General features: G+C 39.4%; 1 protein-coding gene across 13 annotated transcripts in view; it reads left to right on the top strand.

Annotated features, from left to right (window-relative positions):
• Nucleotides 1–14,678, top strand: part of LOC138110374 (integrator complex subunit 6-like) — a 50,550-nt gene that overhangs the window by 16,280 nt on the left and 19,592 nt on the right. For all 13 annotated transcript variants that reach the window (XR_011150898.1, XR_011150897.1, XR_011150899.1 and 10 more), the window contains 3 exons: nucleotides 12,654–12,803; nucleotides 13,231–13,320; nucleotides 13,637–13,820. Coding sequence is in view for 10 of the 13 variants with exons in the window: in XM_069015156.1 (XP_068871257.1) it covers nucleotides 12,654–12,803; nucleotides 13,231–13,320; nucleotides 13,637–13,820 (424 nt within the window). In the remaining 3 variants the exon portion in view is untranslated. The remainder of the gene's footprint in view (nucleotides 1–12,653; nucleotides 12,804–13,230; nucleotides 13,321–13,636; nucleotides 13,821–14,678) is intronic.

The following is a 14,678-nucleotide window of genomic DNA, read 5'->3' as shown; positions in this document are numbered from 1 at the left end:
TTTGTAGAAGGCTTTTTAAAACATCTGTCAAAGAGTACTTACTGTATGTAAATAACCTGTTCATTTATGATATTGAAATAGTGCTTCAAAACTGGGAGTTCATAAGGGCACACTCGAGGAGACTAAATTTGCTATCTTTTATTTCAGTGGCACAGAAGCTTTTGCCAGCATTTTTTAATTTTGCTTTCATGGAGAACCTGTGCTGGTGCAGAATGGAGGCGATTATCACTCACTCTGCACAGGGCAGTAGCAGATGAATAGGCTATGCTGCAGAAAGAGAGACGTGAGATCTGTTTGTCTGTTTCTGGAAGAAATTAGATCAGAGCTCCTGACCCTGAACTGCAGGGAGAAAGAGAAACCCAACTGTGAAACCTGTTGGGTTTGAGGCAAAGATCTGCAGGAATGCTGCCTGAGGTGGTAGGATATGCATTCATGTGTTTTTTTCACTTTAGTGAAGGGAGAAAAACAGAGGAATACCTAATAAGCTAAACTGTACCAGATCCACAGAAAAAGGCTAAGTTGATTAGGTTTTTACAGGAACCTTGAGACACCGAAAATCATCGGGTTTTATATGTAAAAGATCTGACTTTTGGCAAGCATGAGTACTTGGTCTGGCCTGTGCTGTGGAAGGTGCGGTGTGAACAGTTGGGAATATGGTTGGAGGTTGCAAGCTGGCAGTGGGATATGCAGGCAGAATTTTTGGTGCAAGGTAGATAGCAGCTGCAGGGCAAGAGGGAAGCTGCTATCCGAGAGGTGCAAAAGGGGAAAGAAAGCTGAGGTCAGTGGGAGAGGCCTATCTTTCTCTCCAGATATACTGTTAATAATGTACACGCTTAGTGAACCTCCTAGCCAGGCATTGTTGGAAAGGGGAAAGAAAGGTGCAGAATGCAGTACTGAGGCACTGAATGAAATGTAAGCAGCACACAGTGTCTGTTCTCGATAACTAATTCAGGAGACCGTATTCTGTACTTGTTTAGAGGAGAGAGATAACTATTCCTGTTCTACCACTAGACACTTTTTGGGTCACTTACAGCAGTATTTTTATTTCTGAGCACCAACATCTTCCCTTGCCTGTGAACTACTACGCACACCTCTCTTCCACATCTTCCACTGTGCCTGTTTAAGGCTTTGTTGTGAAATTTGTGTATTTTCAGAGGGCTGTCTTTGAGCAGAAATGACTGGCAAGTTAAAGCCAAAAATTGCTTTTCCTCTGTTAAACACAATGACTTAAGGAAGAGAAACAAAAGTCAGTTGTTTAAAGGAACACTCATGCAAATCCTGATTGTCTAGTTCTTTTTGAAAGCAAAACAAAATCAATTTAATACTGTTTGGGAATAACCATCAAACAGTTTTTACATGCTCCTTTCGATTTAACTGCTTTATCGCTTAAATCTGACTGAAGAATGTGTGCAAAAAAGTTCCTTTTTTGAAAATTAAGCATCTGTTTTGAAACTGGATAAGTAAGGCCGTAGGCAGAAAGTTCTTCTGGGTGCAGGTGGTAGGTTTGTGTTTTACATACTGCAGTGCATGTCTCTCAGAATCTGAAAACATGTAAAAATCTATTTTACTAAAATCCTAGGAATTATCAGTTGGCATCCCTGCAGCAAGCAAGGAAGTATTGTAGGCCCTTTTAGCTTATAAGGGCATTAAATTGATTCCTATAGAGAGAGTCCTTTAAAAAGCACATTCCCATTCCTGAAAAACATCATATTGGGTAGTGTAAAACATGTTAAAATGCTTTTAAATATCCATAAGCATGCTGTCTTACTTCTTTGTGTCCTGTGAGTTGTAGTGAGCATCCTCTTCTAGGAACTGGTGTAATGAGGACAGAACATTATAATGAGAAATGAGAAATTTTGTGAAAAATAGTGTACCTTTTGCTTTTAAAAAAATCAAAGCAGTAATAATCAGGGTGATTTATTCTAAAAGGAGTAGTTTTGTGCATTCTGAAATTGAGGTATTTTGAAAAAATAAAATTAATGCAAGAACTTGAAGGTAATAGTTAAATTTTTGAAAGGAATTTAAGTGGAAGTACAGTTCAGAAATTAACTTCTTGATAGATATGAGGGACTGAACTCTGCTTTGCTGTCCTTTTTATTATTATACTTTTGAAGTAGTTAAATACTTGAACTTGTCCTTTCACCTGCTGCCTGTCTTCACAGAAGGGCAAGTGTGTGTTGCTAGGTTAATTCTTAATGAAAATATTTTAACTGGTTCTGCTCCTACAGGAATCTGCAGTGTAAAAGCTTGCTTTTTCATCTGAGGTGGGTTTCTGCTTTATACTGTACAATAGATGACATACCAGAGGCCTTGAACGGTTATCTGTTGTTCATAGCCACTATAGCAATTTATGTTTTCATTATTTATTTTGTTCTTTATTTGGGCTTGGACACATTCAAAGATGTAAGCCCTTAAGACTACAGGATAAACTAGACAAAAGTAGATATGTTTGCATTAAGAGGCTTAACTCATCCTCAGTGCAAAGGTCACTTTTATTTTAAAAATAGAAGCTTAAAATGTGGAATCAAACAGTTGAGTTGGATCTCCCTAGTTGTATTTTTGTAGTGCGATGTACTGTAAGGAGGAAGGTGCTTTGTGAAGTTGGTGGTTCCTGCCACATGGAATCTTTGTGGTCTGTCTCTTCCCCTTTTCTGCTGTTATTATTTGAATTTCACTTATGAGATGTTTGAAAGATGTCTTTTTTGTTGGTATGTATATGTAAGAAGGCCCGAGCTTTGTACCCTGGCTGTGTGGTGTGGCTAAAAATATGCACAAAGTACGTCGGTGATACCTTGAGAATGGGCATTGATTCTTTTTAAAGTTGATGAGAACTAATATAGTATTAAGTTACTAAGTGCTGATTCGCTCACATTTTAACAGTGGAAAAAGGTAATTAAGATTGCAGACGCTTCTACCGTGTTCACCCTTGCATATTTTATAACAGCTTGCCAGGAGGAACTGTGATTTGCAGCAGTGATGCAACAATGATGTTTTGAGCTTGCTGGGATCTAGAAAAGATGTCACTTAGTGCTGTCTCCTACAGTGTTCTCATACCTCAGGCAGTTGGGATCCGGTGGGAAAAAGCATATTCTGTAGTGTGTGACCTGTGTTCTGGAGCTGAGTACTTTTGGAGCAGTGCAGCTCCAAGGGCCCTGTCAGAAGGTTCCAGATGGCTTCAGCCTTAGTGGTTCTCTTTGCTGTCTGTATTTTGAATGCCTGTATCCTTGATTTTATTTAATAACATAGGCTACAAAAAAAAAAAAAAAAAAAAAAAAAAAGGAAAGAGCAGTTGGTGCTTTTCTGAATTTTAAATGCAGATTGTTACTTAAGTAATGCACTCATGTAGATTGAGTCTTGGAATTTTTTCTTCTTTCTTAAACTTTATTCTTACAATGTACCTCTTAATAATGTAACTCTTGTGCTTTTATACACCCTAAAAATATAGCAGGTAGTAATTTAAAGGAATTTTTTTCTTTGTATTTTTTCTGGCTAATTTCAGAATAGTTAGAAAACACGTAGCAATCAATTTTGTAAGCAATGTGTTCTAGGGTCGAGGTTTTAGGAAGGTGCCAAGAAAAAAGTACATTCTTGTAAAGAGACTGTTATTTTGCAGATCAGAATCTGTAGTTCCCCATAGACTTGTATTGATCTGTATATTCACTCTGCAGAGTATTGAAAAGACAAAATTTCTTTTGGTGTAAGAACTGAGATTGACAAGGATCTCTGAAACTTGAACTGCTTATTGTCAGAAAAGTTAAAAAGTCTTGATTTATTTTAAAATAACTATTGTTATTATTATTTTTTATAATTTTCTATCTCACAATTTACCCAGTTATGATTCTTTCCTTGTGTATCTATACAAATGTCAGGATAAGCAGCACTACATTTGTTTAATGTTTTTCTAGACTAAAAAAACTAACAGTTCAGAATTCCTTAATTTTGCTTTTTAAAGATGAGGCAATTGTTGATTTGTCCATGTTCTCACAGATTCTTTTAAAATCTTAAGTGTGTGAAATAGTGTTCTAAAAAGTAAGAATCTTGGTAAGATGGATGTTGTCAAGCAATTAATTGGACCAAAACCAAAGATCTACAGTGTGGTTAAGCTGGTGTTGCTGTGTTCTGCTTCTAGGTGAGAATAATGCATTAGCACTGGTCTTCATAGTGTGTTAATGGTGCAGCCAGTGAGTTTTGATTAAAAAAAAAAGTTAAGCTCTGCTTTGTGGGAGAATGTGCATCTGTTGAGGCAGAACACTTGGTGCCTTTAGCTGCTGCCAGGCCTCCCAATGGTGCTCCCAGGGTGGGATGTGGTGGGACCAGAGAGCTGGATCGAGACCATGTGCCCTGCACTCAGAGGGCCTGGCCTGGGGGAACCTTCTCCAATCAAAAGAGCTTCAGCTCAGGTAGTTTGATCCAGATGGCTCTTGCATTATAAAGAAATCCAGCCTTGCCATCATCTGAAATAAAAATCTGACCAATAGTAATGCTCCTAAAGCCACCAATGTATTTTTGGCTGTATCAGGGTGAAGGTGAAGTTATTTGCTAGGCTGGCTAGTTGGTATTTCAGTGAGTATATGAATTTAATGGTCATCTAAAGTATTTCTTTTCCTCAGCAGTGCCTTGAACAGCATTTCAGACATGAATTGAGGAAAGCTGTTGTTTAGATGACTTCTTCTAGACTTCTTCTTCTTGAGTTTTAAAGTAAATTCACAGTACCTGTTGCACCTTGGTGTGCTGCTCTAGTTCTGTGATGTGCTTTTTGAAGGAAGGAAGAAAGAATGTGGCAGTTTTCAAAATAAACATGAATCATACTGCGTTGTTTCAGCTCTGTGCTGTAAAGCTAGAGTATCATCAGTAATGCTCTTCCTCTTGATTTCTAGAAATGGGCAGTGAAGAATCCCTTGTGCTGATAGAATCTACTGTGTAACCTCTTAGCTGTTGCCTTTATTCCTTGCAACTTTTCCAGCCGTGCTGAGTGTAGGAAGGGACCGGGAGTAGGACAGAGCTGGGGCTGACTGGTATTGAAAGCGTATTTGATAGGCTGAAAGAGCAACAGGCACTGTATCTGAAAATGTTTGATTGAAGCCTCCACATTTCAGCAGTTGCCCTCTCTACAGTGTTTGGATAAGATGGCACCCATAACAGTATTTCTGAAATGACTGCTATGCTGCTGAACCAGGAGCATGGAGCCTCTTGTTATGCTTACTGTGCTAAAGTTGCAAACTGTGATTACTACTTCTGTGTTCCCTCTCCATTAAGCTGTTATGTGAAATGTAGCTTGTTCTGGTTCAGATGTACTGAAGTATCCTGGCTTCTCCAGTGTTCTCAGAAATAGGTGCTTTTTTAACTAGATAGTGTTTTTCTGTTTAAATAAGAATGCTTTTTGGAACAGGATGATACCATGTTCTCCTTGGTATTTATACTTTCCTTTCTTCATGTGTTTCCTTTTATCCTTGTGCTGGAAAAAGTGCAGTGCGAGTAACTGTCAAAATACATGAAATACTGTTGACCAAAAAGCTAAATCCAGAGATGGATTGAAGCAGGAGCAGCAGGTAATAAATAAAAAGGTAGTGTAGGCTTTTTTCTTTCTGCTTGGCATTGATTATTATCCCTTGGTTCCAAGCAGTTTCTAGCTTTGAGTTGTTCATACAGCATGTGCATTTGGCATTCCTACAGGAGAAGGTGCTGCTTCTCTCTAAGTGCTCATATTAATAAAAGGCCCCAGTACTCATTTTGTAACTGGAGCTGCTAGTGTTTTAGGGGTGCTAGGCTTAAAGATTGTTTGAGTTGTTCTTACATAAACATCTTGAATTCTTCTTGAAGGAAGAGCGTTTCTATATCTTATTTAATGGTGAAGTCACCTTGAAAGGACAGTGAACTGCATGGTGTAAGTTTGACTGTGTTTATCTGGGTTTTTTTTATTTTAAGGTTTCATGGAGAAATACTTCTTTCTATACAAGATGAAATCTTTTTTGTGTGTAGCTGACTGCCTGTAATAAAAACTGGCACTTAACATAACTGTGCTAGAAAGCAGTTTTGATCTTGTTAACGTTTGCTAATGTGCTTTAGAAAACCAATTGGTTTGATCTGTCTTCAGAAATTTTTTAGTCTGATGGGTGCAGGTACAGGAGAGTTCAGCTAAGATGTGTAATTAAAGGAGATCTCCTGGGCATCTCAGTTGACACTGTAGCCCTTCCTTGGAGTGCAAGGTCTGGCGTGCTTTGAGGGGAAGTGAGTGGTGAGTGTCCAGGAGGGGCGATAGTGTGGCTGTTGTCTCCGAAGGGACAGCTGCCCTGTCTGCATGCACTACCTGCGGGCCTGGAGGTGCATGACACCTTCCCTGCACTGTTTCCAGCTGTGTAGGGAAAAATAGTGTGGGTGAGGGGAGGAGAGATTCTGTGTTATCAAGGTATATAGTGTGTCTCAGAGAACAAGGAAGAACTGTGGTGCCTGGAGCTGGATGGAATAGAGGGGTGTGCAGAGTGACAGCTTTCTGCTAAAAATCTGGTGTCAGAGTGTATCAGCAGTGTGGGATCAAAGGAATCATTTACTCCAGTGTCTTCTTTTTTTAAGATGTGATTTTTTCTAAAGATGTTTTAAAGCAGTTTATGCTTCTCTGGTCTCTTGGAGACATTTTATGTATATTAAACGTCTGTGATGTTTTATTTGACTGGAGATTAAGTGCTTTTTTAAAAAAATAAATTTTCAAAAAGTCCCCTCTGGATTTAAAGAAACAATTTTGATGGATAGTTTTCAGTTTGAGTATCCTACAAAAGCAGCAGAAATAACTTTACAGGAAGAAACAATTAACTTACTATTCACAATACTTAGCCATAACACTCTGACCCAATGCTCACTAGCTCTGATGTAAGGAGGACCAAGTGATGCTTTTTTGTAGACTCTTCACTGTCCTTGACTGCTCTCTGGGATTATCGAGGGAGTAGTTTAAACCTGTGAATTGGTTACCTGCTAGAATACTCCTCAGATAAGAACTGAGAAGGAGGGTCTTTGTTAGGCAGATCTCACAGCAGACAGCAATATACCCCTGCTGGAGCCACCAGTGAGCCCTGGCTGCTCCCTGCATTCAGCACTGCCCCAGTGATAAGCTGATTTCAGACCTATGTGCCAGGATCGTTCTGTGCTGGAGGTGTGCTGATCTCAGATATGGGAGGTGGGTGTTGTGCTGCTCTCCTGTGCCAAGAACAAAAAATAATTAATCTTGTGAGTTTCTTTGCTAAGGGCTATTTGATGCTGTGCAGTGACAGGACTGGTGTGTTGCATGGAACAAACTAGAGAGTAGAGGTGCTGAAACGAGAGAAGAGTTCTCCTGAAGCCAAAGTTATGGAAAACCTGAGAGCCCTGTTGCCTCAAAAATGGCATTCATAGGTATTTGGAGGGGAGTCAATGTCTGTAAGTATCTCTTAGAGCTGTTTTTCTGCCCCATTTGCATGGACAAACATTTGTGAGGATGGAATTAGGAGGTGATTAGTAGGTCATATGATTTTGAGTTATTTTAGGACATGAAAAATATTAAATAAAAATGTATATGGTGTTCACAGTGTAGTCAGTGCCTTTCTTCTCCTGTGTGCTGTTTTTAGCTAGCAAATCCTTGAACAACAAATAAAACACATGGGGGTAGTGTGGGCATTGACTGTTCTATACTGACTGGCTGTTCTGTACTGACGAGCAGCTTTACCCTGTCCTTCATGGGCAGGGGGACACATGGTGCCAGCACCTCTCCCTCTCCCTGTTTGCTGAGTTTTATTGTAGCAGAACTGGGGTGACCAAGACAGTCTTTTCTTGCTAAAACTCCTGTCCCAAAGTTGCTGAAGCTCAGGCAGGGAAGCTCAAGGCTACATAGGAGGTTATTCCCTGCTGCAGAACCCAGTGAGCAGTGCTGGGACTGGGTTGAGGAGATTACAAAAAGGTGAAGATACTTCGGCATTTAGGAAGCAGCCCCTTGCATCGTAGGGTGTCCAAAAGAATAATTCACTTCTGTACAAAAGAAACACCTGCTTGACTTTGACTCAGATGTGAGCAGGTCTGAGTTGTGATTGTGTGTACAGTCACCAGTGAACAGAAAGGTAATTTAAAAATGATTGATTCTGGTGATTTGGGAGGCAAAATACTCTGCTGGTTTCACTGCCTTCCTACAGTTCTTGGAAATTCCATAGCAGAAGTGGTTTCAGATTTCAACAGCTGGATTTTTTTTTTCTTACCTTATTTTTTCCAAATGATTGCCACTGACAAGCTAGGATGATGCCACAGGCATGTTGTCCTGAGGTATTCTTTTTTCCTAAGATGGGTGCATTTAATAATAGCTTGAATTATTGAGAAACTTAAATACTTCAAACAAGTTGTAACATCTGAAATGCAGTTGTTCTTTCTGGGGAGACATTAGCAGAACTCTTAAAATCTGTGTGTTTGACTAAATATTGATTACTGTAACACATGCTGTTGTGATTGGCATGCAGGATTGCAAATTGTCTTCTTGGGAGATTATTTTTAGTAATGTTGCAATTTTTGAACCAGATCTGAAAGCAGTCCAGTGAACAATAAGCTCTACAGATCAGTCTTACAGCATTGCTTATTAGAAGCCCTAAAGATGAAGACTTGCAGCCTCAAAAGCACCATGTCCCTGGACTTCATGAAGCTGATGAAACTGGGAACTGCTTTGGGCCTGGAATTCTTGTGCTCTAATGCCCAGCCTTTGGCTCTGCCTCTTTTTTTCACCAGCTGACCAAACTGTGCCAAGTAATAGTTGGAAAGAATGAAAGAAAAAAAGCACAGCGCCAATCAAATCCAGAACAAACCAACAATGAACCAATAAAAAATCCACAGTATGACCAGTAAACCCAATGGTTAAGCCAGTGTAGCTGAGATTTCAAGATGTGTGTGACACGTATTCAAAACTTGGTACTGTTTTACTTGTACTTCAGTATTGCTCCCTTTTATGTGATAAAGGTGGGGTGGAGTGGTTTGGTTTTGGTTTTTAACTTCTACTACAGCATTGTATAAGATTTTCTTTCTAGTCTCTTGCAACTAAAATCTTCTTTCTCTTAAGTCTTGAAGGTCTTTTTAAGCTACCAGCTCTGACCAAGATTTTCTTTTGCTGCTCAATTCTGTTGTTTTGATGTTCAGTTAGACCTGATGCTGGCTGGTGTAAATAAGCCCTCCTTTTCTTCGCTGGATTTTTCACCTTGGTGTTTGAATTCTTGTTAATCTGGGCCTTTCTCCTGCTGAAATAAGCTGTTTTGACCTTACCTGCTTCTTGAAGCAGCTCAAATACTTCTGTAGCTGTGTGGTGAAATAGAGCAGGGCATGGATTTGTCTAAAAACTAAGTCACCAGAGAAGAATGTTACTTTTTAAGTATGTTATTTCTTGTCAGCATGATTTGCTCGCAAAGGCTGAAGCCAGGAGCCAGGAAGGTGGTGTGATGCTTCCAAATCTTTGGGTGTTTTGTAGGATGTTATCCAAAGCTTGCAGAGGGCCAAATGACACTGCATTTTTTCCTGTTGTTGGCATAAGCAAAGAGGGTGAGATTTTTAATTTTAGTACTTGTTTTTTCCTAGCTATCTTTGAAAGTCTTTTGGTATGTGTTTAGAGTCTAAAATTATTTGTTCATATGAATTACCAAAGGAAAGGCCAGTAACATACTGATGAGGTAAGGGCTGCTCAGATTGCTGTTAATAAATTCTGGGCATAAAAGTGACTAAGTCAGAATGTAATATTGAAGATTAGAGGAAATTACTCTCACTGTTCAAATTGGCTCATAAATAACTGAAATAACTAATATTCAGTTCTGACTTCTTAGTTACTGACCTGTAGAGGATACATAGTTTTGTGGAATATGTTTGTGTTTGGTTCTTTAAGGTTGTGAGGTTTTGGTTGAGGTTTTTTTGGTCATTAGTGTTTCTGGTGGCAAATAGAGCCAGTGTTTTTTTTGTAAGCAGCGTTAGTGGTAGTATTTTGAATTTAGGAAAAAATATTATCTAATTACTTTAATGGGAATTCACTGCACATCTGCTCTGGGTACTTGACTCTGTTTTTCCCTAAGAATGTTCCTACTGTATATATGGAAAGGAGAATATACAGGCTTCTTTGGGGCTAGAGTTTCTGTCCTTGAAGTACATACATGTTTCATTATATTCATTGGCTTGAGTCTTTTCCGGAGAAAAATGTTTTACAGAAATAGACTTTCTTGTCATTGATGTGTTTTTGATTCAAGAATCTTTTTTTGAGGATAAGGTAGAGAATGTAGTACATTAGCTAGTCAGACTTCTAGTTAGAGCTGGATATGGAAATCTTGAATTTGCTGCTCTTGTTTCCATAATGAGAAGTTCTTCCATTCTACTCTGTTTATTTCAAAGATACAGTTCTCCTTGGCTTTATCTTTGAAGATCCTGTGAGAGCTGTAAGATGAAAAATAGTTTTCTTGGACAGCCAACCATTGGTGATCAGCTGCTCCTTGTACCTTCATCTTCCCTGCTTATGCCTGGGGAAATGGTACATACTTTATTTTGCAGGCGGTTGACCACACTGCAGTGAGATCAAACAGAGAGATGGAAGCTGAGCAAACATTTTCACAATGGGAAAATAGCAGAATCTCCAAATATCAGTGAAGACTCTTACTGTTTATTTTAGAAAGAATACTCTTAAATTCATTGGAGTTCAAATCAAGAAGTGTACACTGGAAATACTGTTTCTTTTGTAAATGTTTTGTCGTCTCCCCCCCCCCCCCCCCCCCCCCATGTGCTTTTGTAACAACGTAACTCAGATGGTCTTTGCTGGAAAACACTTTTTGAACTCCAGCCTGGCTGTTCCCAAGAAGCTGGCCTCATTGATGGGTGCTTCTGTGAGACAAAAGAGAGCAGTCTCACCTACATGTACTGGTCAGTAGAATTCAGACAAAACAGTTTTGGTAATTGTTCACTTAAATTGTTTAAGGGAAGCTTTTTTAGGAATAAGACAAATCATCTTGTTGGGATTTGGTGCTATTTCACTCTGGAAAGCTACCATTAACTAAGTCACTTCTACTCCACAACAGTGACCCTGTGCTTGCACTTCATTTTTGCCTTGAGCTGACCACAGGTATGGGAGGTTGCTGTGGTACTGCTGATGAGATGCTATATTTTAAGTTGTGGTTGTGTGTGTGTGTGTTGATGGTGTTTTATTGAGAATTATCTGGTTCTTTTGAGCTTCCAGGGCAGTTTAATCATAAAGCCGACCCAGTCCTGCTGAAAGTCTGTTCTTTCTTTGCCCCATTGCAGAGTTCTCTCTCTTGTATCCCTTGCATTAATCTCAAGCTTGAAGGAATGGTTAAGGGAGCTAAACTTGACCAAAGTGCTTTTGTTGTATTGTCTTATGGTAATTCTCCATTCTGGAAAGAAACCCACCCAGCTTAGGCTTGTCAACTCAGCCAAAGTATTGATCATCACAAGTTCTTACATTCTTTTACAGTTCGGAACATGTCTATCCTGAGATCATTTACAGAGCCCTCAGTGTGTACTAAAGGTTGGCAATGGGATATAGCTGCTTTAAAAAGCACAGGAGAATCCTGTCCTCTCATGTTCTTGCACAGCTTGGCACAATCAGCAGGTGGTTGCTGCTGAGCTTTGTGCACAGGGAGGAGAACCTGTTTCACCTGGAGGATGTGTTGCTCAGAGGTTGTCGCAGCAAAGTCAGGCTGTCTGAAATGATCCTCTCCATGTCTACGTAGCTGGGATTCCTGGGGGAGCACGGGAATGTCTCTGGTGCCAGATGATAGTGAGCCTGGGTGAATAACTGCTTGCTTGCCGCAGGAGTGGTTTGGAGAGCAGTGTAATAGCAAGGCTGAGAGTTGTGGGAATATCCGGGATTTTCCAAGCTTTGGTTGTTTTAGCTGAGGCATCTTTAAATCCTGTACCAATTCTCTGTGAGCTGGTCTTTTCTAAAATAACTTCCCAACTGTGCAGCAAGCCACTTTTAAGGGGAAAGGAGTGTGAATCATACCTGTTGGGCCTGCTTACCAGAGGGTCCAGAGTGCTTGGTTGGACTGATCCATCCTCATCACTTGCTGTTCCTTTGATCCCTAGGCTTTGTCAGCAATAACTTTTTTAAAAACCTCCAAAATTTTAAGCTGTTACACTGAGACACTCTAAACAGTGATTTGATTCTTACATGGGGTGTTTGCAGCCACTCCTTTCTTTCCTTCCAGCCTTAATTTATGGAAGGAAGGACAAAAGGGGAATGGGTGCATGCCAGAAGAGGCAGTGACATTATGCTGCTTTTATCTTGGTTTTACCTTTGCTGTTACTTTGGCAGCTGCATTTCTGATTTCCAAAATGGGCAGTTACTCCTAAAAAAATTTTCACATGCTAAATCCAAATACTTCTATTAACAGCATCATCTCTACAGCAGTTTTCATGGTAATGCAAAGCTTTTCCAGTGTTTGGCAGCGTATGTGTTTCTTGAGTCTCCCATTGTAGGTGTAACCATGTTTCACATCAAGTTGTGCATACCTGGATTAGGTGTGTGCAGCATGTAAATGGTGCAGTGCATCCGTTAATCAGGAATATAATTAATTTTTGTTGGGAAGAGAGATAAATGCCAGCTTGCAGTTGATTGCAGTTTGCTGCTAGAATAACTAATAAGCTTTTTTTGTTTTATATAACAGGCTGGATGGAAGGAAAACCACGCAACATTCATGAATGAACTGAAAAACCTTCAAGCTTCAGGACTAACAACCCTTGGTCAGGCACTCAGGTCGTCGTTTGACTTGTTAAATCTCAATAGATTAGTGTCTGGAATAGACAATTATGGACAGGTAACAAATCTATTTATAGTCTTCTGTCTTTTATATTTCTATGTTTCTTGAAATGATAGTTGGTGAGGGATTTTGGTGGTTAAAGTTTGGTTTTACATTTAACTTTCTTTTTTAATGTTGGATAGCTCTGTGTAGCTTGAACTGGGAACTCCTTTGTTCTTATTATGGCCACTGAAAACACCCTGGAAAATGCTGGCATTTTTTTCCTTACTGAACTACAAAGAAGCAGAATATAAATGTCCCAACTATAGACACACGAGAGTAGCCCATCTTGTGTAGTTCTGTGTGGTTCCACACCTATTAAAAAAATAACAGGATTATTTTGAAAGATTGCTTATCTTACTCTTTATTTTATAATGGCAAAAATACAAGCCTCTAAGCCTGTGTGTTAAGGTTGCTCTTAGCATTCTTGTGCTTTTGTCTGTAGGGAAGGAATCCATTCTTTTTGGAGCCATCTATTTTGATTACCATCACAGACGGAAACAAACTGACAAATACAGCTGGAGTCCAAGAGGAGGTAAACTTGCATTCAGTCCTTTCAAGTTATGATTGTGCAAGTTGGTGCTACGCTGAGATGAATATTAATTGGTTCTTTCCTGCTAATCGTACTTCTTCGTCATTGACCTGTTTTTAGAGAAGCTAGAAACCAGCTATCCTGTCACTGCTTAGCCCCTAAATTCATAGTCTGTAAAGGTTTTGAGATGAGAAGTTCAGATAAATTAGTGGGTTGGAGTGAAATTGGGTCTTTTACAGATAAATGAATGAATTTGGATATGATGTTTTTAGATGGTTTGTCAAATACAGGAAAATACTCTTAAATCTTTTTTTACCAGCTGCATCTTCCGTTGAATTCTCCTTTGCCTGGAAGTGAACTAACCAAAGAACCATTCCGTTGGGATCAAAGGCTGTTTGCTCTGGTACTGCGTTTGCCAGGAGCTGCATCTGCTGAACCAGAGCAGCTTGGGAGTGTGCCTACTGATGAATCTGCTATCACACAGATGTGCGAGGTTACGGGAGGTAACTGGATGCTGTTTTGCTTTGCTTCACATTTGGCATTTGCCTTGAAATATTTCTTTTCCTTTAATTCACCTTCACCTCTTCCTGTTTTCTCTCTCTGAATTACTCAGTGTCCATGTGAATCCATGTGGTGCTTTCTTGGATTCTGGTAGCACAGGAGAACTTTAAAACAAAGCAGTATTCCTATTTCAGATCTAGATGTGAGAGCATTTTCTAAATGCAGTAGGAGGTTTTGGAAAATTCCTTTGGTTATTCTGGAGGTCATCTTTGTTCATCATGAGGTTTGGTGGGGGTTTTTTTGTCTTTGTGGTTTTTTTTTGTTTTGTTTGTTTGTTGGTTTTTTTTAAATTTTTTTCTAAGTGTTGAATTGAGCAGGACTGCTATTAGTGAGATGTTAATTCTGCTGCAGGGCTGATAAGCTAAATTTAATCTTAAAATCATTCATTCTGGAGCCTATTGCTTGATATGTTGATCAGAAGTTTTTTTTTTAATTGGTGCTTGGAGAAATTGTTGTGTAGGAGGAGGAGGAGGTTTGGGTAGACAAAAGCAGATAGATTACACAGTCTTGGTGACATCAGGCCTTCCTAAGGGCCTCTGTAAACTTGGCCTTGATCCAGCCTGATGAAGTCTTAATGGCCTCATTTAGTAACAAGTAAAATCTCAGCAGGTTGTGGGTTTTTGGTGCTTTTTCTTGGTTGTATTGCATTTGCAAAGTATTTTGCCTTTTACATAAACTCGTACAGCGTTTATTGCTATTATTTTGGATAAAATTGCAAGCCTTGGCAGCCTGACTTAAGTAATAAAACATCTTCCTTAAGTAAGATAACTCAAAACTTACTTTTCTATTTCCCCATGTAA

Source organism: Aphelocoma coerulescens, chromosome 4A (assembly GCF_041296385.1).
Source record: "Aphelocoma coerulescens isolate FSJ_1873_10779 chromosome 4A, UR_Acoe_1.0, whole genome shotgun sequence".
Classification (NCBI taxonomy): Eukaryota; Metazoa; Chordata; class Aves; order Passeriformes; family Corvidae; genus Aphelocoma; species Aphelocoma coerulescens.
Note: the sequence above shows the minus strand (reverse complement) of the source record. Positions and strands in the feature narration are given on the sequence as shown.